The sequence below is a fragment of the Pristis pectinata genome, chromosome 5 (genome assembly GCF_009764475.1).
Source record: "Pristis pectinata isolate sPriPec2 chromosome 5, sPriPec2.1.pri, whole genome shotgun sequence".
In the NCBI taxonomy this organism is placed as follows: Eukaryota; Metazoa; Chordata; class Chondrichthyes; order Rhinopristiformes; family Pristidae; genus Pristis; species Pristis pectinata.
In genome coordinates, this window is record NC_067409.1 from 55,130,639 (window position 1) to 55,156,222 (window position 25,584).

At 38.5% G+C, this 25,584-nt stretch overlaps 1 protein-coding gene across 2 annotated transcripts in view; it reads left to right on the top strand.

The window, feature by feature from the left end:
- The window catches only part of gabbr2 (gamma-aminobutyric acid (GABA) B receptor, 2), a 692,216-nt gene that overhangs the window by 163,050 nt on the left and 503,582 nt on the right, over positions 1 to 25,584 (top strand). For both annotated transcript variants that reach the window (XM_052016888.1, XM_052016889.1), the window contains one exon: positions 23,483 to 23,620. In XM_052016888.1, the coding sequence (XP_051872848.1) occupies positions 23,483 to 23,620 (138 nt within the window). The remainder of the gene's footprint in view (positions 1 to 23,482; positions 23,621 to 25,584) is intronic.

The window sequence follows — 25,584 nt, forward strand, 5'->3', positions numbered from 1 at the left end:
TTTTTCTTGAGTTGTGAAAGCGTTTCTGGACAGTGCTCCAGTTTGGTTCCATGCTCCTTTCCTCAATGAAGTGTAATGACTGATGGACACTCAAAAACAAAGAAAGTACGTTGATAAGGATTTTTATAGACAATCGGAAGCTTAAATTATCTGATTCTTACAAAGTCATAGTGAGGCAATTTAATGGTAAGATTACCGTACGGACAGTATAAGATTTCATGGAAATCGTGCTTCTATGTTTTCTGTGAAGGATGCAGCTAACTATGTCATAGCCTTGTACTGTAATCCCATAGTCAAGGACAAAGTTTGCATGTAATAATATCAACTTGACAAAGGATGTGACATTTCTGTATCGAACGGTTTGCAGCTGACAACTCCTCAACATTGATTTGAAGAGTGAAGCAACAACGCAAGCTACTCCAGTACCACTAGAATTGGAATGGGGTTAGATCTGTTATTTGCAGCTGTAGTGTACCCCAGGAGCAATCATGGGGCACACAATGTCAATGTAGCAACATTGCACCAAAGGGAGCAAGACTGGGCTTCTGCACTCTTGTGTGAAACTGCTGCAGAATTGCCCTTTGAACCACCGTCAGTAGATGGACTGGGAGAATGGAAGAGAGAAAGGTATTTGATGGAAAATTTAACAAAAGTTATCAGCAAGAGAAATATTTCTTTTAAATTGACTTTTAACATTAAATTATTTATGTAATTTGAAAGTGGTTTTGAAAATCATAGTTTTTTTTATCCATTGAACAAGCCAACGTCAAAGAGAAATCCTCACAACATCAGTGAAATATTTGACCAGAGGACGAAGAGAGATCCAGAGAGTTATTATTTAATTGCTCTATGCTTGTTCAGCCCTCCTACTAAAGCAATGCTAAGAGACTAATGTCCTGCTTTGGAAACCCATGCTTATCCAAAGAGTATAGCCTTAATCCAAGAGTTTGATTCTAGCTGAATTCTGAAGGATAGCAGTACATTCAAAAATTGACTCTGGTTACCAGGTTTAGATCTTAATCTCTAACCATCTAATTCCAAACAGTTGATAAAACCAAGAAGTAATAAATCTACAAAAGCGGAGTATCCATTACTCTGATATTCAAATGGTCCAATGAATAAACTTAGTGATTTAAGAGACAGGAGATATCAAGTAAAGGTAAGTCATAGGAAAAGTGTGCTTCAGTTTATGGAAATCCAAAAGGGGTCTGAGGAAAATGTGGAAATTAGAATAATATTTGATTATAATGAGCCCTGATATTGAAGTAGAATTTTCAGTTATGATATTTCATGATTTGTAACATGAAGCGCTACAGCAATAAATGATTTTCCCTCCCAACTTATTTTCCTTTCATTTCTGAAAACACTGAATTTTGCTTAAGCAGGACAGCTCGTAGGTATCTCATCTAAATGAGACGAAATTTCAGTATTGGGTTGAGTGTGTGCAGTGGTAGATGAAAGAGTCATCAATGCAAATGTTGTTCTGATTTCAATAATTATCTGCACTTCCCGTAAAGCTAGTCACTTGTAGGACAAGGGAAATTTGACTGATTTAGCTTTGTGTTTCCTGTCCCCAGCCACTCAAGGCAATTTCAGCACTCCTGATATCTATTCCAGCTGCCATCAATAAAAGCAGCACAGACCAAGAGATGGAATCTGGGATCATCTGCTCTGTATCATTCAGTTCCTCACTAAACATAATCCACAATGTCATCAGGGGAGTTAAATTGATGATTTCTCACAGCCAAAGTTTAAGAAAATAATCTTTAAAACTGGGTGAAACCAAATAAATAATAAAATAATAAAAACATAATGCCAACTAGCTGCTTCCTAATAAATTTCTTAAAAAGAAATCATTCGTAAAGGGAGAAAGCAATGGGCAGGTGGAGTGTTGCCATTTATTTTCAAGGGAGGAACTCATTTCAAACCTGTATCACATTAAATTTAGGTAAAAAGTCAACGAAAGAATCCATCATGTTTAATTTGCTGTCATGACCTCAGTCTCAACCACCTTTCTACATTTAGAGGATAATGTGGTAAACTGGATCAGCAAATTTGTGGACGACACCAAGATTGGGGGCGTAGTGGACAGTGACGAAGGCTATCAAAGCTTGCAAAGTGATCTGGACCGGCTGGAAAATGGGCTGAAAATTGGCAGATGGAATTTAATGCAGACAAGTGTGAGGTGATGCACTTTGGGAGGACAAACCAGGGTAAGACTTACACAGTGAATGGTAGGGCACTGAGGAGTGCGATAGAACAAAGGGACCTGGGAATACAGATCCATAATTCCTTTAAGGTGGCATCGCATGTTAGATAGGGTCATAAAAGGGACTTTTGGCACATTGGCCTTCATAAATCAGGGCATTAGGTACAGGAGTTGGGATGTTATGTTGAAGTTGTATAAGACATTGGTGAGGCCAAATTTAGAGTATTGTGTGCAGTACTTGTCACCTACTCACAGGAAAGATATCAATAAGTTTGAAAGAGTGCAGAGAAAATTTACACAGATTTTGCTGGGACTTGACCTGAGTTACAGGGATAGGTTGAATAGGTTAGGACTTTATTCCCTGGAGCGCAGGAGAATGAAGGGAGATCTTATACAAGTATACAAAATCATGAGGGGTATAGACAAGGTGAATGCATGCAGGCTTTTTCCCCTCAGGTTGGGTGAGACTTGGTCATAGGTTTAGGGTGCAAGATGAAATCTAAAAGGGGAATCTGAGGGGGAACCACTTCACTCAGAGGGTGGTGTGAGTGTGGAACGAGCTGCCAGCGAAAGTGGTAGATGTGGGTTCAATTGTAACATTTAAGAGAAGTTTGGATAGATACATGGATGAGAGAGGTATGGAGAGCTATGGTCTGGGTGCAGATAGATGGGACTAGGCAGAAAATCAGGCTGGCATGGACTAGATAGGCCAAAGGGCCTGTTTTTGTGCTGTAGTTCTCTGTGACTCTATTAGTACAGGAACAGCCAGGTTAGAGGAGAGGGCTGAAGGCTGGTAAACTATATCAGGAGATAATCAATATGCTTGACTTTGACAAGCTGAAAAAGCAAGTAACGGCTGTGGTGAGAGATTCATATTTGATTCAAAACATTTTTGATGCTTCAGTGATGTGGTGATATTTATCTAATCCAAGTGAAACATGTGGGTTATATTTTGAAATAACTACTTAATCTTAATGGCAGCTCTATTCATCTCAATTGCCTTTTCTGTTATGGTTTGATCCTTTTAATTTTGCAGAGCATGCACAACATCTCATTAATTTCAAATAAAACAGAAAATGCTGGAAATACTCAGCTGATTAGGCAGCATCAATGGAGGAACAGCGTTAATGATTTATGTCGATGACTTGTCATGAGAACTGGTGAAATGCAAATTTGTGAACCCAACAGCTTAATATAACAACAAAAAATGTGAGTTGCTGAGATATTCATTTAAAATAATGCACACAATTTTAAGGAACATGACAGGAAAATATAACTTTTGGATCTCACTAATTTACATTAATTGTGGGAAGTGGAAGCTGAGTAAGCTTGTCTTTCACATCTGCTGCCTTGGGATTACATTTCACTTCGGAAGTTGCTACTTTTAAATGCTGAAGAATCAGACATCCTGCCATTTTGGCTTAGTTCATCCAGGTGAGAAAAATATGATGTAGGTTGGCAATGTTTTCCTCTAGACTGACATATTTTCTGCTCACTTTTTAACCGCGTTTTATTCCCCAACCATTACTGCATTTTACTTGACTTTTCAATTGCACTGAAAAGTGGTGGAAAAGAAAGCTGACTGCAGAATTAGGCCATTATTCTGCATTATTTAAAACATGGAATGTTCTTCAGACCAGGACAAAGATTTGTGAACCCAGCAGCTTTACAAAACTAAAGAGCAATAAAAATTCTTGCTGAGACATTCATTTCAAATAATGCTCACGATTCAAGGGACAATTTTGACAAATATTTTGCATAATTCTGAAAGATTATGAACAATATGCATATGAGGCCATTTTGAAATGTTGCTATCAATTAGAGGATTTTGTTGGAAGCTTAATAAGGTTGATGACTGTCTTAGATTTGAACAAAGTGAACTTCTTGGGTCGGAGAGGCAAGGTAGCCAAGTTACACTGCGAAACTAAATTAAACTATGTGACAATAAATAAGCAATGGTTTTCAAAAAATGATTGATAATTTGCAATATTTATCAATTTCTTTAAAGAATAAAATCACTTCTTGAAAAATGGGCTAATCATACCAAATAAGAAAAGTTAACTGTAGTACCAAACTTACCAAAAAGCCTTGCAAGAGCAAGGATTTGGATAACTTTAGAATTTAGGATGACCAAGATAATGCTAAAGAGGAAACAAAGTATGAGAATAAAATAGTAATAGACATGAAGACTGATTGAAAAGGGGACATTAAACAAATTCTACTTATTTATCTTTATGGTAGAATATACAAAAATAATTTCTAAAAATTGACCGTCCAATGAGGAAAACAAATAAACAAATTTTTATTAGTGAATAATTAATACTGGTGGAATTAATGAGATAAGAAGCTCACAGAATTCTTGGACTCGTAGGCCAAATCCTTGTGCTTTAAAAGGATGGCCAGAGGAATTACGAATATTGGTTTTGGAAGGTAGCTAATGTTCCTTTTGTTCAGAAAGGAAGATTACAGTAAACAGGAATCTATGTCAATTAACCTTAAAATAATGTGTCTGTTATATTTTAATTTCTCATGAGGGATGTAGTTATAGAAAACCATAATACGATGAGGCACGGTCAACATGCATTTTTGAAAAGGAAATTGTGTTTAATAAATGCAGTGGATTTTCAAGAGCATCTAGCTAGTAGGAATGACAAGGAGGAACTTATGGTACTTTACCTGGGTTTTTAAAAGCTTTCATTAAAGTCTGGCACAAGAGAAAGGATCGTGCTTTCCTTTGCCAGTGTTTCTGATCAGAATCTCAATTGTTAAAGGAAGTGAAGGAAATCTGAATTCTGTGCAAGCCCTGTGAAAGGTGGAGATCTGGGACTTACTAGTAGACTTAGAGGGCCAAACCTGTCAGTTGCTCCATGCCTGGACTCCCAAGGAATCTAATGAGAGGGGCCAACCTTATATAAGGTTATTCCTCTTTTGCACCATTCATTCATTCATTCATTCATTCATTCATTTATTTATTTATTTTTGTGACTTGTAGTAACTTTTATGTCTTTATGTCTTCCACTGCACTGCTGCTGCAAAACAAAAAATTTCATGATGTATGTCAGTGATAATAAATCTGATTCTGAAGGTTTTTGAAAACCAAACCTGGAGTCCTTTGTGGTTTCAATTTTCTTTCCTTAAGTGAGAGATGCCGGTCTTAGAGGGATTGCACTGAAAGGTTCATTGGACTGAATCCCAGTTTGAGGGGGTTCTCCTGTGAAGAGAGATTGAACAAAGCCAGAATTCAAAAGGATGAAAGGTGTAAACGAAATGTTTAGAATTTTTTCTGATTAATAGGTTGAATGTTGGGATGATACCTCCCAGGCTGAGGAGCCTAGAATTAGAGGTTGGGTCAGAGTTTCACATTTTGGACTTAGTTACTCAGTACTGAGATGAGCAGCGATCTCTTCACTTCATGAGGGTGTATTATGTAATTTCTATAAAAGAAAATACTGTATGTGCTGGAAATCTGAAGCAAAAACAGGAAATGCAAGAAATACAGTAAAACTCCAATAATCTGCACACTCAGGATGGTGTTGATACTGGACCAGCAGATTTTCCAGACTATTGGATGTTATTAATACCCCATCACATTTTTAATTTACTCTTATTAGATGTTGCACACTAATATAATAAATTTCCCAATAAACTGAGTAAGTATAAAGGGAGTACAGAAAACCAGGCCCTAATCAGCTTGAAGAGAGTATGTGAAGTGGGACCTTAATGAGTTGAATGGGAGTATGGGGTCTGGGTTCCCAGGTAAGCTGAAAGGAAGTGTGGGAACAGGGCCTGGCATCAGAAGGGAGCGTGGGGAGGGAGCCCCTGCGAGTGGGAAGGGAATACAACAACTGGGACCCTGGCCAATTGGAAGAAAGAACGGGAGTCAAGACAGTAAACGCAAAGGTAAATTAAGGTAAACCTAATAAATGAGGAAGCAGGCTCATGTGGGCACCTGGTCTGTTCTTGTTCCAATTTCTTGGGTTCTTAGTTGATGACATTTTTTTGTACAAAAGCTATTCATGTTCCATAATGTGCCACAGAATTATAATGGAGGATGGTGCAGATACAAAGTGAGCAAGGAACATTAAGAAAGTGGGAAACAAAACTTCACACTTTCTCTTAAATAGCAAACTTGAATTAGTGTGAACCTCAATTAGCTGCTAATATAATTAAACAAGATCTTTTTTCCCAGTGGTACTTTCAGAAATTATTTATTTACAGATCAAGGAATGAAAAACAGAGGATTGATAGCTGCCTTGTTATTGTATTCATTGTGTATGTTCTTTTAGTGTTAGATTCTATAAGGTGGAATTTTGTTTTCAATTGGCAGCAATTAAAATAAAATTATATGCATTCTATTGCAAGGAGACTTTGTGAAAGTCAGGACAAGGAAAGACTAATATAAAATAAAATTCCAGTTCTGACATTTGGAAAACATAGATTGCTGCATCACAAGCTGCTGTTTTATGCCAATGGAAGAATGCAAATGTCACTGCAATAGTTGCTTCTTTTAGCATTGCTTTTGTTGATTGATGTTCTGATGTGGATTGCCACTCAGAATATCTCTCATATATTCTCTGAGTTTGTCCAGATAGATTCTGCACAGGTTGAAGGGGCTTTGGACACGTTGCTGTAGTCGTGGTGACATCATAATGACACTGTGCTGGTGACTGACAGTTCTCTGACTTCTCACCCAGTCCAACTGTAACAAAATGTTTCAAGCAGAAATGATAAATGTGAACCATACAAATTAGTCTGCAGGTAAATGCAAAACTCAATTTGTTTAGAGGCTACAGTTATTTTTGCACGGTTCTGCAACTGTGAGTTCACACGTTGGTCACGAAACAGGAACAGCAAGTCAAATTCATCCCCAGTATTTTACTTCTTATGGCTACAAACCCTATCATAGCAACAAGTTGTTAATTTAGGTTACTAATACAGAAGAATGGTGGTGTAGCACTTAAGTTAGCAGACAAGTAATCCAGAGACCTGATCCCACTCTGTCAGTTGTGGAATTCAGTGAATTTGATATAATTCAAATGCAAACAATTATCTCCTTGGAGTTAAATATGACCAACCTGCCACCCTAATTGTCAGAGTTATTTTGATCCTTGAAGATGTGCTATGAATAAGGAATATCAATCTCATGGGTAGACTGGGTCTGAAGTGGACTGTTGGTCCATGAAGACCTGCAGAACAAACTGTATCACTTTCATTGTCCTCAACTTTGAAAATCAGAATTAACTAATACAATCAGCTAAGATATGTGCATAAAATCATTTGACATAACAGAGTTGCTTTCTTTTTTAATTAATATCTTTCTGTGCTTTGTAATAGATTATATTAATCATCATAATGAAGAGAGATTTGGTTCTGCTGAGCAGATGAGGCCAATTCTGCTGAAACATACAAAATCCTGAAGGGTCTTAGTAGGGTGAAGTTGGAAGGGATGTGGGAGGATCTTGAATGAGCAATTACTGTCTAAAATAAGGAGTTGCCCATTTAAGACAAGGATGATTTTTTTTCTTTCTCTGAACAGCATGTCTTTGGAAATCTGCTACCACTGCCTTCTGAGGAAGAGAGACTTTGATTATTTGTAAAGCAGAGGTAGATAGATACTTGATAAGTGAAAGGATAAAAAGTTATTGTGCAGACCAAGATGCAATGAAATCAATCTTTATGTTACTAAATGACAGAGTAGGCTTGAAGGACTGCTGTGACATCAAGGCAGCATTTGACCAAGTATGGCATCAAGTAGCTCTGGTGAAGTCCATGAGCATTAAAAGGAAAACACTCCATTTGTTGGAGTCATAGCTCACATGATGGAAGATGGTTGTGATTGTTTGAGTTAAATCATCCCAGCTCAGAATATTGCTGCATGAGTCCTGTAGGGCTGTATTGTTGGTCCAACCACCTTCAGATGCTTCATCAATGACTTTCCCTCCACTATAAATTCAGAAATGGGAAAGCTTGCTGATGATTGTGCCGTGTGTAATTTTATTTGCAACTCCTTGGCAAATGAAGTATTCCGTGCCTGTATGCACCATGACTAAGACAATATTTTGACATGGGCTGTTAATGACAAGTAACATTCATGTCACACATGTGCCAGGCAATGACTAACCATTTACTACAAGAAAGAGGCTAACTACCCACCCATCTACATCACTGTGTCCCCATCATCAGTATCCTGGGGGGTCACCAGCAACCAGAAACTCAGTTGGACGGCCACATAGATACTGTGGCTTCTAAAGTCAATCAGAGTTGGGTATCCTGTGATGAGTGATTCACTCCTGACACACCAAGGCCTTCCTACCATCTACAAGGCACACGCCAGAAATGTGATGGGATATTATCCACTTCCTTGGATAGGTGCAGGGCCAACCACTCTCAAGAAACTTAACAGCATCCAGAATACAGTATCCTCTGGATTGGCAACCATATATATAAAAAAAATCATTCCACTATCAGCACACTGTGGCTGCAGTGTTTACCATGCACAAAAAACACTGCAGTTATTTGCCAAGGCTACTCTGACAGAACTCCCAAATCAATGACCTCTGTTGCCAAGTAGGAAAGGCCATTAGCACCAGGACTGATATGTTCCCTTCAAAGTCATGCATTGAAATATGTCGCTATTCCTTCACCATTGCTGGGTGTAAATCCTGGAATTCCTTACGCAACAGCATTGCTCACATACCTACACTAGAAGGACTGCAGAGGTTTATGAAGGTGACTTAACACCACTTTTCTTGAGGGTAATTAAGGATAGGCAATAAATGCCAGTCTTGCCAGCAATGTTCACTTCCTGTAATGGAATAGAAAACAAAATGCCACTTAAGCTAATGCTTACAACAGAGACAGAGAAATTTGCCTTCAGATGCAAGTGTAAAATTTGTATTAAGTAGGCAGTTATACTCAACTTCCAACATTTGCAACGATTGCATAAACCACCAAATGAGTTAGAAGTTGGGCAAGAAGATTGTTCTTTATGTGAGCAGTTGAGAATAACACAATCATTAATGTTGCTAACTATGGGCTTAACACTCTCAGGGAGTTTCAATTTCTCAAGCCTGGCTGAAGCTGGGCTGGGTTTAAATAAATGGTGACAGCTGAATAGCCCACTTTGTCCTCATTTGATTAGGATTTTAAATTGACTGATCCTTTAAATCAGATGAAGCCTCAAACACTTGCACATACCTGAGCACTGTTAAGTCAACAAAAAGGAAGTCATCAGGCTACCAACTTGCAACTGGCTCACTTCTCTATCAATGCTGCCAAGATATTGCAGAGCCAAGCTGAAGGCGAGCTCCTGCAGAGAATGTCCCAACAGCGATAACCTGGTCAAACAATAAAGGAACTGTAAGGCATGCTTAAAACATTTTTCCATTCAGGCCAAGAAACATTGGCTTCCTCTGCCTGAACTCCTACCAGCCATACCACTGACTGGCCTGTGTCCATCTCTGCACTTGCATTGGGCATGATTCCACCCTTTGCACCCATATTAATTGAGACTTTGTCGGTAGTATATTAAAAAGGCTCAGCAGCTAACATCAGTTGGAGACACAAGAGATTGCAGTTGCTGGAATCTGGAGCAAAAAACAAAACAAACAGCTGGAAGAACTTGGCGAGTCAAGCAACATCTGTGGAGGCAAGGGGATAGTCAGCATTTGGGGTTGAGATCTTGCATCAGGACTGAGGGTGTAGAGGGAAGATAGCCATTAATTGGACCTCTTGCTGTTGCTCCCAGAGTGGACAGATATTACTGGAGCTGCTTTCCCACTTGGGGTTTAGGATTAACACCTTTCTTTCATGTCTGAGAATGTAGTGAAACCCAACAGTTAACCAAATACTGGTGTTTAATATCAAAAGTACAACTTAAAAATCAGCAAACTCTGACATTTTGAGAAAATTCTTTAATATAATTGGAATAAAAAGCTGATGCAAGGTGGCAAGGAAGAGTAATGTCATTCCTTACACCACTATGAAGTTAATTTGTAGATTGCTTAATTCTGCATGAAAAATTAGCACCTGCTTAATCATCTCTTGGGAAAAAAATTATCCTATTAATAATATCGATGCAGGCAGCCATTCCTTCCCTTGGATGGTCAATATATCTGCATGACATCTGAAACATCAGAGATAATTGGAAATAACAATAAAAATAATTAGGTGGTTGATTTTGGATCTAACCATTTGGGATTAGCACAACTCGGTGTAATCAAGTTGTAATCCAATAAGATTTTTGCCTTATTGGCCTCTATCATTGTATTATTTTGTACTTGCCTGTTACTATAAATCACAGTTTACTAAACAATTACCCATGTTTCAGTTCTGAAAGCTGTGGGGTGCTTCATATGATGGATAAGTATTCTATAAGCATTATAGGAAATCAGTAAGGTAACAATTCACCACATACCAATACTTTACCATTGATTATTAATGTTTTAATGAAAATGCTTAAAAATACTATATATTGAATGTTTTCTATCTAACAACTGCAACTGCATTTCAGAATAATATGTGATTAGCTGCAATGTGGTTGCAAATGATATGAGATTATGATGTTGCTATGTTTACTTGTCTATATATCTCTACAGAAAACAAGAATTTCCATTTGGGGCTGCAGAAATTGGCATTGAGCTTTAAGAAGATGTTAGAACAGATGGTCAAAAGCTTGGCCAAAAAGGTGGGCTTTAAGAAGCCTCTTAAAGGAGAAATGAGAGATTGAGAGGTAGAAAAATTTAGACTTTCTTCACTTGAAGGCATAGTAGCCAACAGTGGAGCAACTAAGTTTAATTAAAAGCCCAGATTTAGTACAGTGAAAAAACCTTGGAAGGTAATAGGACTGGTGAAGCTCACAGAGACAGGGAAAGATAAGGCCCTTGGGGGAGGGGGGGGGGAATTAATTTTAAAATGAGAATGAGGATTTTAAGATGGAGGAGTGATGGGTGAATCAGGTTTGATGTGGTTTGGACACAGGCAGCAGAGTTTAAATTACAAGTTTATGGAGGATAGAACAAGGGAGGTCAGCTGGCATTGTACCACAGATGAGGGTTTCAGGAGAAGAATCAGGCAATGATCTGGAGCTGGAACTGGGCAGTCTTATTGATTGCATGGACATGTTGTCCAGAGCTCAACTTGGGGCTGAATGTGACACTAAGATTTTCCAACTTCCTGGTTCCATTTCAGGCAGATTTTGGGCAAAGAGGACAATAATTCAAAAGTTTTGTTGATGTTTTAAATAATGTTATTTTAAAACAAAAAAAAACACATGAATGTGGGTGTTGGGATAAAAGCACAAAAAAAGGGTTTGAATGAGAGTGGGAGAGTATCTGAGGAGAGAGAAATATAAACAATATCAGCCAAGATGAGAGCTTGGAGCAGTATGTTGGGGATGTCAAGAAAGCAGGTGGTGGGTGTCATAGCCATGGTGAGTTGAGAGGGCAAGAGGAAAAAATAGGAATAAACTAGAGAAAGATGCAAGTTGGGAACTGGCAGTGGGGGGAGCCTGTTTGACCCAGTGAGAAGGTAGGTGGCAGAAAGAGATGATTGAATATAATTAGCCCAATATGCAGATGATAAAAACAGAGGCAGGATGGCAAGCTATGAGGAGGATGCAAACCGTTTACAGAGAAAGATATTGTTAAGTGAGTGGGCAAAAAATTGGCAAATGGAATATAATGTGGGAAAATGTAAAGTTGTTCACTTTTGAAGGAAGAATAATTTGGAAGAACTTAAATGGAGAATGACTGCAGAAAGCGGCGGCCCAAAGGGAATTGGGAATTCTCATTCTTGAAATATGGAAAGCTAGCATGCAGGTGCAGCGGGTAATAGGGAAGGCTAATGGAATGCTGGCTTTCATTTCGAGCAGGTTGGAGTATAAAAGTAGGGAAGTCTTTGTACAAATGGTATAAAGCACCAGTGAGGCTGCATCTACAGATGATTCTGAGTGTGAGGATAAGGTTGAACAGGTTTGGTGTGAACTTGTTGAAATTTAGAAGAACGAAAGGCAATCTTATTGAAATGTATAAAATTCCTAGGGGACTTGACAGGGTAAATACTGGGAGGAGGTGAAAGTCTAGGACCAGACAGCAGAATAAGGGGCCCATTTAAGATTGAAATGAAGAATTTCTTTTCTGTCAAAGGTTTGAAAAACTTTGGAAGTCATTGCTCCAGAAATATGTGGAGGGTGAGTCTATGAATATATTCAAAGCTCTGACAGATAGGTTTTTAATCAGTATGGGAATCAAGGGTTATGGGGAAATGGCAGGAAAGTGAACAAAAAAATATGAATCAGCCATAATGTTATTCAATGGCAGAGCAGGCTTGAAGGACTGAATGGCCAACTCTTGTTCCTATTTCTTATGGTACCCTGGTTCTGGTCTGAATATTAGTATCAAAAATGTACATGAGTCCTCACCCTTGATGGCAAAGGAGATGTGGGAGGGAGGTTTAAGAAACATTTTGCAATGGAGAAGAGGCTGGAGGTTATCTTTGCATTCCAAGTTAGTCTCATAATAGTAATAAATTGCAGCATAATGGCACTGGGCCTGTTGTGCTTTTTGTGTCCAAAACGGATCTGGCATTGAACGGTTAAACCAGCTGTGCATTCCATCAGTCCAAATCTGACTGGATTTGAGTGTGGTGCTACGGGCAGTATTTGGGTTGGGAAATGGAAATGGAGGGTTTGTGAAAATAAGGAAGCAATAAACTCCAAGAAGAAATAGCAAAATGAATTGAAATGGAGATTGAAGTTGCTGAGGTTGAGAAGTTGTGCAGTGCAGAGACTGAAAGAGGAAAGCCATCTCAGCAGTGCATTTTTATTGTACTTGAGTGAATGAGACTTTTAAGTTAGGTACACAAGAGCTGAAGCTATATGAGATACCCAAAGGTATCTCAAATGCCCAAGGAGAACAGAGACAAATCAAGGTGTTATTTGGTGATCAGTTACCCTGCTTTCACCACATTCTGGACAGAGCAAGTGGTAGAAGATACTGCCAGATGGGGAGATTGCATTTAGAGAGAAAGTGTCATCACCAACAAGTTTAGCATAAGGTTGACCAGGTTACCTGGGAAGAAAATTAGCTGGCTTGCTGGAATGATGCGGGACAGGGACAAAGGGTAGAGGAGAGAGTTTGGAGGAAGCTGGAGTTGCTGTAGATAAATAAAACTTTAATTAATATAACACTCAGGATAGCAATCACACTCAATTTACAGCTGTTAATTACTCAGCTGGTTTAAAATCTATACTTGGCTTGAAGTGCTAGTACAGTGTTATAAATTCTGCTTCCAGTTTAAAAAAATGTACTTATATCCTTTATGCTGTTATACTGACTTACCTGCTTGACCCAAGATGCACAGGGAGCATTGTATTGCTTTGTTTACATGACTTGTTACATGTGTACAAATTCCAGCTATGGCATCTGTCAAGAATTAGGATGGTACATATTGACTGCCAGGAAATGGAGATTTTGTGTAGTTGCTATCCCATAAACACAGCTGTTTCATTTCAGGGTCAGCTGTCTTAAGAGCTAGTGCAAAGAATATTAACTGCACAAAGTCAACCATGAATTTGCAGCTCCAGGAGATGATTTTCTGGCATCATAAATTATTCAAATCAACAAAATACAAACCACATACTTTCAATATGATGAATTCTTTATCCCTCCCCATTTTCTTTAAAAGGAATCATAATGTAAACAAGACCAATTATGGGGATTGATGGCCAATGCTGATTCGATTAACTTTCCCTTGGATACAACTTGTCATGTTCTGTCACTGAAGCCCATACGCCAGGCATTATTAGTGTCAGTAACATGCCCTTGTCATGGTTTAGAAGGGCAACTGATAATCAATCTCTATATAAAATATGACCACTTCAAATCAAGTAGTCATGAAATGAACTACAAGTGTCATAATTGGTATATCAGCAAGGATGGACAAGAAGGGGATTATTTCTGGAGAGGACACGATTGATTTAAAACATCACCTGCTTTCAGAAACAGCTCTTGATTCCATTGAATAAATGCCTGTTGGAGGAGTGGAGGTCATTTTCGGGGCTGTAATTAGAATACAGGAAATACAGTCCATTCTGATAGCTGTATAAAAGATTATGAGACTCATAAATAGGGTAGATTGTCAAAATCTTTTTCCCATGGTGGGGTATCAAAACCAAAAGGGCATAGGTTTAATTGGAGTGGAAGGAGGGAGGGAAATGCAAGATTGATAATAGTCACAATTTTTAAGTTTTTTTACACAGAGAGTGGTTGATAATTGGAATGCACTTCCAGCGGAGGGGGTGGAATCAGATACAATTACTATGTTTAAGAGGCATTTAGACAGATACTTAAGTAGGCAAGGCATAGAAGGATATAGTCCTAAAGCAGGCAAGTAGGATTAATGTAGCTGGGCAAAAATGTCGGCATGGATATGGTGGGCTGAAGGGCTCTATGATGTGCCGTGCTCTATGGTTCTATGGCTGCTTCAGGCTTTACCATCATGTGATCTTTCCTTTTCTAAGATGTGGTTCTTGAAGTTTTAGGTTCAGCAATGCTCTTGCTGATCTTTGTTCAGCAACTCCTTCAGTAGAAAGTGATCAACTTCATTGCCATTGATCAGACAAAGCAAATTATATCAGAACCAGTCATCTCTGTCCAATTAACAAATCATCAAATTGAATTGCTTAATTGCTCATAAACCTACAAGGACATAGTAACATTTTAATACTGCTTAGAGATACAAAAGTAAGTACTGTTGACTGTGCCAGTATCAAGAAAAGGAGAAAGAATCCATGGCAAGAATTATAAAGTGAATGCAAAGATAAATAAAAAATACTGTTTTTCCAATTCTTTGCACGTAATATAACTTGTATATAAATATATGAGTCAGATATGTGCAAATTAAGATGATTGTTTACAGAGATTATTTTATTGAATGTTGAATGTACTTTGGGACTTCTTACCATGTTAAAAGGTACTTAAAAGGCAAGTTGTTGTTGCTGTTGAACGATTTAGATTACTGTCCTTACAAAAGGAAAACATTTAATGTTAGCATTTGGGTGACAATCTAATGAAACCATGCCAAACTGGATCAGCCAGAGGAAACCAATGCAATCACAAGGAGAATGTGCAAACTCCACTCAGCGGCACCTGAAGTCAGGAGAATCTGGGTCTCTGGCGCTGTTCCTGTGCCACAGTGCTGCACCTCTGTGTATAGTATTTTATTTCCCATGATGGGCACAAGATGAAAATTAAGTGGTTTCTTTTTCCTTGCTCTCTTTGGAGAATAGAGTCATAGAATAGTACAGCATGGAAACAGGCCACTCGGCCCAACTTGTGTACACTGGCCATTGGGCATGCCTCCATATTAATCCAATCATCCAGCATTTGATCCATAGCGTTCTACGTCAAGGTGATTCAAATGCTCATCTTGACACATGTTAAATGCTATCAGTGACCCAGCTTCAACCATTCTGTCAGGCAGTGCATTCCAGGCACAGCACTCTCTGTGCGAGAAGATCCCCCTCATATGCTCTCTAAACTACTTAAGTTGCTGATCAGAATGTAGATTGATTTAGTGGTAATTAACTCGATTGGATTTGCCCTCCTCCTTATGAATAGGACTCACCTGGGCAATTTTTCAAATTGTTAGCTACGGCATGGTATGGTAGTGTAGCAGTTAGCGTAACGCTTCACAGTGCCAGTGACCCGGGTTCAATTCTGGCCACTATCTGTAAGGAGTTTGTATGTTCTCCCTGTGTCTGCCTGGGTTTCTTCCGGGTGCTCCAGTTTCCTCCCACATTCCAAAAACGTATGGGTTAGGAAGTTGTGGGCATGCTATGTTGGTGCCGGAAGCGTGGCGACACTTGCGGGCTGCCCCCAGAGCACTCTACGCAAAAGATGCATTTCACAGTGTGTTTTGATGTACATGTGACTAATAAAGATATCTTATCAATGCTGTAACCTTGTCTTTAGTACTGACATGCTGGGCCAGGCCATCATTGAGGAGGGTGATATTCTTGGAGCATCCTCCTCCTTGTTAGCTAATTGTCTACAGCCCTTCACAACTGGATATAGTAGAATAGCAGTGCTATTTCCTGATTGGTTGTGCGGTCACCTCAGTCTGTCCATGCCATTCTGTTTCTGCTCTGTAGCATGTATGTTGTCTGGTGTTGCAGCAATACCATCAGAAAATTTTGAACCAATGACCTTTGAGTTACTATTAACCAGAAACAAAAATGTAATAGGATCCTGTTATGCTAACAAGAGAAGTTGAACATCGTATTAGATCAAAGGAAAAGGTTTATAATGTTGCCAGAAGAAACAGTAAGCTGAGGCTTAGAAATATTTTGGATTTCAGCAAAAGACCATTAAGACATTGGAAAGGAAGGGAAAAGTAGAATATGATGGTGATCCAGCAACAGACATAAAACCTGACTGTAAAAACTTAAATATGTGAAATAGAAAAGATTAACACAAGTTAGTGTTTGAAATAGGCACCTGGAGATAAAGAAATGGCAGTGAAAGTAAACAAATATTGTGTGTCTGTTTCCAGAGAAGAAGACACAGGAAACCTCCCTGAAATATTGAGACTAAACTGGATTGTGATGATATAAGAAGGACCTTCCAGGGGATATATGTAGGCTAAGTTAATGGGCAAGAACATGGTAGATGGAATATAATATGAGGTCATGCACTTTGGGGGTAAAAATAGAAAGGCAGAGTTTTTTTTAATGATGAGAGATGGAACGATGTTGAGGTTGAGGGGAACCTGCATATTCTTCTGCTTTAATCACTGAAATTAAATGTGCAGGTGCAGCAAGCAATTAGGAAGGCAAATTGCCTTTCTTGCAAGAAGATTTGAGTACAAGAGTAAAGATGTCTTGCTGCAATTATGTATTTCAAAGTGACAGTAATATGTACCAAAGTACCCTTTTCACTTAGAGCATAAAATGGTATATGCGAGTCACACTGGTGTGCCACAGGTCTTCTGAGTTTGGCTATCGTAGAATGTCATGAGCTTTTCCCTGCAGCTGGCAATTCTACATTAACCATATAACCATTTGGTACATTAATTACCTGAAATGAGCTGTGTTGTGAGGGACATACAATTAATGTTAATTGAATGGTGAAGAATACCATATTGATTCAAGTACTTGGCTGACCAAGCACAAAAAAATTAAGACAAGCAGCCAAAATTAATATGATATTACCATTTACACTACTGCTAATTCAACTAGTGGAGGAAATCAAGAAGATGGTGAGTTGCCGGTTTCATTGGAAGGGGGGTGGGGAGAGGGAGAATTATTAGGGGGCTCATGGGAGGGGCAAGGGCAGAAAGGTTGGGAGCTGGGAATCAGAAAGTGACTGTGATCAAGAATATGTCTTTTCCTGCTCCAGTTGGAAGGTGATAGGGGTTGGTCTACCAACAGAGAAGACACCAAGATACCTGAACATCAACAATAAGGGATATGGGGAATTTCATCATCAGTAAAAGTCTTCAAAATTGACAGATCAAAGTTTTCAATTCAAGGACCAAGGACCAGAAAAAGCTAACTTTAAGTTGTCTAAAAGTTGGCCTTAATTGCATTAGTGTGTCTTGCATTTATGTGAGCATTCCCCACCAATACATTTTGTACGATGTCAAAATATGCCTTGCACACCATTTGACATCACATATCCAACATAGTCCATGCATAATTTTTTCAGACTGAGTAGCCTGCATATAAAGGTCTGAAGTGCATTCAGCTATCAGATTTTTAACTAAATTCCTTCGCACAATGCCCAGAAATATTGCAGTACATGAAGGAGTTTCTAGTTTTAACTTCTGATAAACATGTATAGTGAATTTCTTTGAATTAGCAATCTTAGCTTTTTGACATTACAATATCAGGTTGACTCTTAAAATGGAGACACACGAGACTGCTGATGCTGTAATCTGGAGCAAAAAGCAATCTGCTGGAGAAACTTAACAGGTTGAGCAGCATATATGGAGGGAAAGGAGTTGCCAATGTTTCGGGTCAAAACTCTGCATCAGGACTAATGCAGGATCTCGACATGAAATGTCAACAATTCCTTTCCCTCCACAGATGCTATTCGACCTGATGAGTTCCTCCAGCAGTTATTTTTTTGTTGCTGACTCTTTCATAGCTCCAGTCTATTTGTTTTATTTCCTTCTCTGGGGCCATATTCCAATGAGCAATCATTGTGTAAATTCTCCTTGACACTTGCCCTCTTTTAATTCAGTCATGGGACACGGCTGTTGCTAATATGGCCAATATTTATTGCCTATCCCTAATTTCCCTTGAGAAGATGGTGATAAGCCACCTTCTTGAACTTGTTTCGGCTGCATAAGAAAATAACAACATAAGAAATAGAAGCAGGAGTAGGCCAATTGACCTCTCATGACTGCCCTGCCATTCAATAAGATCATGGATGATACTGTACCTCAGCACCACTTTATTGTGCAAATCTCATATGACTGGATTCCCATCACAAAAGTTTATTGACCTCTGTCTTGAATATGCTCAGCGACTGAGCCTTCCTAGCCATCTTGGGTAGAGAATTCCAGGAGAGTAAAGGTCATGTCTGCTTAATCTCTGTACATGGGACAAACCCAGGAGTCAATCCAATGAGCCCATCACCCACCATGCCCCAGTAACAACATAATCTTTGTAGAAGCCTCCTGATTTCTTATGATGTGGAAACACCACAGCCCTAGCTACAACGAGAGGAGGATCCTCTCACACCTACTGACTACTGGAATCTGAGAAAGAAAATTTTAAAAACTGCAATGCTTGAAATCTGAAATGACTCAGCAGGTCAGGCAGCATCTGTGGAAAGAGAAAAAAAAAAGTTTCAGATTTGGACTCTTTGTCAGAACTGAGAACGAAAGAAAAATTAGCTAGTTTTTAAATAGAGGGAGATGTGTTGGAGGGATGATCAGAACAATATTTCTGGTGGGGTGAAACCAAATGAATTAATGGGGCAAGTACCAGCACAATAAGCTTCTTTGTGTTTGTGTGTTATGTGTTGTAAATGGTGAGGTTTTGGAAAATGCCTAGCAGTCCAGACTTATATTAATAGAATAAGAAAGCCTGAACCCCAGTGATGACCATTGGAGTATGTTGCGCTGGGCTTGTCTGTGGTTCCAACCCTCTCCCTTCTGCAAGTGACAATCCAGCTGAGGATGTTATGGCAGCAGGAAGTACTTTTTCTATTGAGTCTCTTGTGTTTAATCAGCAAAGCCTTCATGTCCCCAGTCTTGCGAGGCTCCAGTGAAATCCTAAGCACAGAAGGAACTGGAGTAGGTCTTGTGACCCCCTGATCCTATTCTGTCATTCAGTCAGTATGTGGCTGATTTGATCTTGGCTTCAGCACTGCATTCCTTCCCAATTCCACTTCTAAAATTGAACCTAATTTAAAGAAATAAATTTTTGAAGTAAACAACAATGAAGTAAACAGGTTTGCAAGGAAAATATACCAAACTGAGAAAATTAATTTTAAACATAAGCCCTGAGGCATGAGGATCTTTTTGACTTTACTAATTATGAGGATATTTAGTCTATTTACATTTCCTTTCTTTCTCTTTATAATTTAATATTTAAAACTAAGTCTTGTGTTCAGCAGACAATCTGTGGAATATTTTGCTGTCATGTATTTCTGTCTGTCTGGTGCAGTTATTGTATGTTGTTAGTTCAAAATAATGAATCAGAACCAAACAGACAGGAAACATGCAAATGAAAAGCAAAACCACCAATGAGAAAGTAATCACATTTGATAAACAATGACTAAATGGAAAACAAGTTAATTGCACTGGTTACAAAAAACTCAATTACTTTCATCGCTTTTCAAAAAAAATAGTCACAAGCATTTTTTTAAAGTAGCTTCGTAACCGGTTTCACTTGAGCAACTTGGCCTGTTGATTGGGTCTTTTTCCTCAGAACACTTGAAGCAAATTGCCCACACCTGTGCTGTTTGAACCTTTGTCAATGCAGTTCAGCAAGGAGTTTCAGCTCTTTGTTCTGTGATAATATTTCTTTCTGCTTGGAAATCACTTGAAATCCGGATAAATAGATTTTTAAACAGTAAGTTCAGGTTATCTTTCACAATGAAACTATAACCAAGATGGGTTATTTTACTTGAAAAAGCATTTTGGAAACACAAGTGTTGAAAGTTTGGTTCATTAATTAAGTTAACCCTTGAATACTTTTAAGCAGAGCAGATTAATTAGCCACATGTGTTTTAACTGCCGTTTGTGAGCAGGTAGTTGTAGCACCAGTTCTGTTTGTGTGGAATAATACTCAGCAATGGAAGTAACAGAATTTGTTATTGACAGAAGTGGAGTATTAAATTGTGTTTCATGCTTAAAGCAGCCTTCAGGCTTTGGGATCTGATGCAGAGGTATCTTCAATCTAATCAGTTTCCTTTTGCCTCAGTGTTCCAAACCCAAAACCTTTGAGGCTACTCGATTCTGTTGAGCTGGTATTGGATGGTTGAATGGTACCAAACTTCAGGTGGATCCTGATACACATTCCCCCATGCTTCCAGACTCTGAGAATCCAGAACTCCCAGCATTTTGAGAGCCACTTCTCCTCATGCTTTTGCCCCCATGCTTCTGGAACCCAAGAAGCTCAGTACTTTCCAAAATCAACTTTCCTCCTTAAGTAATTACATCTTCAGCAAAATCCCTTCTCTGAATTGGGTTGCTCCTGACATGCAAATGAACCACTTGCCTAATGTTATTGTGGGTCTTCTCTTGAAATTGGAGTCACCCTGTTAATCTAGTCCTTAGATGTAGACCATTGAAATATACTGGATTTATATTTTGTATTCATATTTGCAAATACTTAAACATTTTATGTGGAATTAGTAATAGCAATGAAAAATATCCCATTAATTATGTAATTTGTAAAATATTACTTGGTAATGAATATGGAAGCAAAACCATCAACGCTTGTTTCAGAAATACAGTGCCACAAAAATCATTCCTTCGAATTGTTGCTCAAATCATAACAATATTCAGTGCATGATTTAAAGCCTAATACCATGCGTAGCGTGGCGGCATGGTAGCATAATGCTATTACAGCACAAGCAATTGGGGTTCAATTCCCGCTACTGTCTGTAAGGAGTTTGTATGTTCTCCCTGTGACTGTGTGAGTTTCCTCCCGATGCTCCGGTTTCCTCCCACATTCAAAAGACTTACGGGTTAGTAGGTTAACATGGGTGTAATTGGGTGGTGCGGGCTTGTTGGGCTGGAAGGGCCTGTTACCATGCTGTATAAATAAAGTTTTAGAAGCTCTTCTATTTCCTCAGACCAGCACTGTATGACTTTCTGTACTGGATCCTCCCGTTTCAACTTCTGTTTGTATGCAGGGAGAAGGAGCACAGCCTGGTGGTCTGATTTACCAAAGTGTGGGGTGGAGGGAGGCACAGTAGGTGTCTTTGATGGTTGTGCAACAATTGTCAAAGGTGTTTGGACCCCTGGTGTGACAGGAGACATGCTGGTAGTATTTTTTAACACACTTTTGAAGTTGGCCTGGTTGAAGTCACTGGCAATGATGAAGAGGGCTTCGGTATTCTGTTTCAAGGCTGTTGATCACGGAATATGGTTCACTGAGTGCAGACTTCACGTCCGCCCGGTGTGGGATATAGACTGGTGTCAGGATAGCTGAAGTGAACTCCCATGGCAGGTAGTATGAAACTTCATTGTTAGATGTTCCAAGTTGGGTGAGCAGGGACTTGCCAGGACTGTCACATCCGAGCACCACAAGGAGTTGATTAGGAAGCAGACCCCTCTGCCTCTAACTTTGCCCAAGGGTGCTGTTTGGTTCATCTGGTGAATTGGGAAGTCCTCAGTTTGTACGGCACAGTCAGGTGAAGCAGGTGTAAGCCACATTTTGGTGAGACAGAGCACACAGCAGTCCCTCAGTTCTCTTTGACAGGTCAGTCTCGCTTTTAGTTCATCAACTTTCTTCTCAATGGTCTGAACGTTAGTTAGTAGTTGTAACTTGTTACATCTGTTCTGGATCAGAAATGTGTCAAATGTCAGCTTTGGTGAAGCAACTTTTAATCATTCCTGACCACTTGAAATGAACTTACAACTCAAATTTTGGTTCAAGCCTCAATCTAACATTTACAACCAAATGAAGCACGCCTTCTGCCATTTTGTTTTGAGAGCATGCTGCATTTCTCCCACAGTAACTGTTGTGAAGGGAAAAAAAAACAAAGAATTTTAATTTTTGGGGAAGGTGCTATGCAACACCACAAGATGATCAAGAACATCATCAGATGAACTTTTCTGTATGATTGAGGAATAAAATAAACTGGTTTAAATAGTTTTTGAAATATATATAAAGAGGATCCAATTTTAAAAGAAAATCAAATGTAAACTTATTTTGTATTTTTGTGTTGTATTTCCTTGACTAATTGAAATTTCCATTTAACCTGCAAAAGAACTATGAATGTGTTGTTCTAATAGAAATTTTTTTTTCTCATATTTTCAGCAATGAAACCTTGTAGATCTCATTTTATGTTAAGTGAAGAACTAATTCTGTACTTGCACACTCATTGGCTGAAATGTTATCCGTTTGGAAGAAGAGTGGCTGTCTGCTCTGCCAGAAGTCTGTTTGGTCCATTACTCTTAATTCCCAGTCCACATACCTGTAGAAAAATAGGCCACTTATCCAGTGGCCTTTTTGCACAAGTCTAAAGTAATTTCAGCCTTGCATTATAGCAAACGCTGCAGTGAAAATCTGCAGCAAAACCTGACACAATGAATTCTGGAAAGGGGTTAGTGACCAAACAAGTAGATTTACAATACTTATGGCTCCTCTGTTGAGTGACATAAACTTTACAAAGCATCGAGGTGATGATCTGGACTGTTCACACTTTTTTCAACTTTTTATTGCTACCAATGGGTTAACTGATCCAGTAGCTCCCAACTAACATTAAATGTCACCAGCACTTTGATGCATTTCTTTGAAATCCTGTCAACAGTTCCTTATCGTCAGATGAGGTACCATGTTGAAATTATTGTTATAATGAAGCAATACTCTCTGAAACTGTACTCTTGAATACGTCAGAGAGCTTGAAAATATATATGATACTGGTAGGTTTCACAGCCACTAAGATGAAGACTTGTCTTCTGTATATATTAGCTAGATTGCTAATACTTAAGAAAGTGTAAAACACTGCTTCATGTATTCTTTTAAATTGTGACAAAATTATTACTACCTTTTTAGTAGTAATATGATGTGTTTTCTATTTATTTCAGTGTGATAATGCTAAAGGGCTCAAAGCTTTCTTCGATGGCATCAAATATGGACCTAATCACTTGATGATCTTTGGTGGAGTGTGCCCTTCTATTACATCCATCATTGCTGAATCACTTAAAGAATGGAATCTGGTCCAGGTAAGTGATGTCATTATTAACAACTAAAGCTGAGGCACCTTGTCGATCAATTTGCCTGTCTTTAATTGTCTGCACAATATTGATTCACATTTCCAGTCAGTTCTGTGCGTGAACAAAAATAAATACCTGCAAATTATACTGACCAAGAATAAAAGTATGAAAAAAGGAAAGAAGATGCTGAATGTCTGCTCTTTGCATTGCTGTATTAACAGGACATTACTTGATGAGATAATCAGTTTTTTTGAAAATGTAATGGTGATAATATATCAAACACATCACTAAGTTCCTCGGCTGAATAATTCTGCAAAGTAGTTAAGTTTTATATTTACACACAGTATGCTTAAAGTGTTGAAAATGTAGCTAATCATTAAGTAGCTTTTTGACGCAGCTGAACTTTGAAGTTGTTGGACAATCATAAATGGGTCAGAATTATGTAGGATTGCAACATGTGGGGGTTGGATTCCCATGTTCCGATTATCAGTTTTATGATATTGTATATTTTGCAAACCTCAGTTTGTGTGTTGGTATATTTTAATCATGTATTGGAAGCAGCTTAAATCTGCACACAGTTAGCTGAGAATAGGTGCTACACTGCTCTCTGCAACATAAAAAATCATCACAATTTAGAAGAACAATATTATAAAAAAGATAAACAGAGAGCACTGCTGAAAGTTGTGTTATACTTGGAGGCAAACAATCTATTAAAATAGTTTTTTTTTTGTTGAATATTTATTGATGTCTCCAAAAAGGACTTCTGTAGTTTTAGAACTGAATTGGTGCAAATTTGGGGAAAAGAAAATGAAACCATATTAGTAACTGGTGCAGGAGGATATAGTCTAAAAGCAGAGGATGTGAAAAGAGATCGAGTAGGGTATTGATTCTTGACAGAGAAAACAGCAAAAAGGATCTAAAAAGAGACTGTTGAACCTGCTTTACTTAATGCAGATGACTGGAGACTGAAGTCGATTAATTGTTGTTTGTCTGATTATCATAGTTTTCATTTAAAACTGAACATTTGTAAGTTGTTTTCTTGAGTACTGCAATGCCTAAAAATAAGTGTTATATGGGCATGGAATATTTGATGCATGCACATAACCCTATCTTCCTCTGTAACAGCAAGGCACCCAAACACAGATTTTCTAATTTTGCACAACTCAGTTTTGATGCAAGTTGCACCTATCATACTTCTGGCTTAGGCCTGTTTGACATAATTTAAGTACATGGTCTGCTGTTTCTCATTGCTCAGTCCTAAGTCTACTAGGTATTTTGCATTAAAATTGTCGTGCACATGATTGGAGAGATGTAGTCGGGATTGGAAATCCATTTTAGTGGATAATGTTGGAAGTGCTAGCTTTTAAGGAGTTGCATTATTCCAGGTTTTTGCTGGGGATCTGGCATAAATGCTTAGGTGAATTGTCCATCTTGTTATTCACTTGGTCCCTTAGTTTGAGTTAAATCTTCAAATGCAACAAGTCGCTCTTAATCCATATTACTCTGCTTACAATACTTTCTTTAAACTAATTTTACAACTGCTTTAGTATTGTAAAATACTAACATATTTAATTACAGTTTTACTTTAGACATTTACCCACCAGAGTATCTTGCATTCAGCATCTGAATTGTCTGTAGTGTTTCTCCTTAATTTGGCTCTTTCTGTGAATACTACAAATGTCTCTCTTTTATTGATGTTTCCTTGCTCAAAAAGGAGTATACACTTTCAATATACAGTATTATGTTTGTTCTTCATCAAGAGACAAACTTCGCGTGGGTTTAACATCTGAACATTTATTAAAACAACAACAGGCTGCAACAGACGGGCTGGCTTGCTTTCCCGCTCTTTCACAGCCACTTCCTGTTCCCCCATGTGACCCCTTGCATTGCCTGCTGGGAACTGTAGTTCTTTATAATAACTACATAATAACACATCTTCTCCCTTTAAAGAAAAACAAACACAATACTTTGTC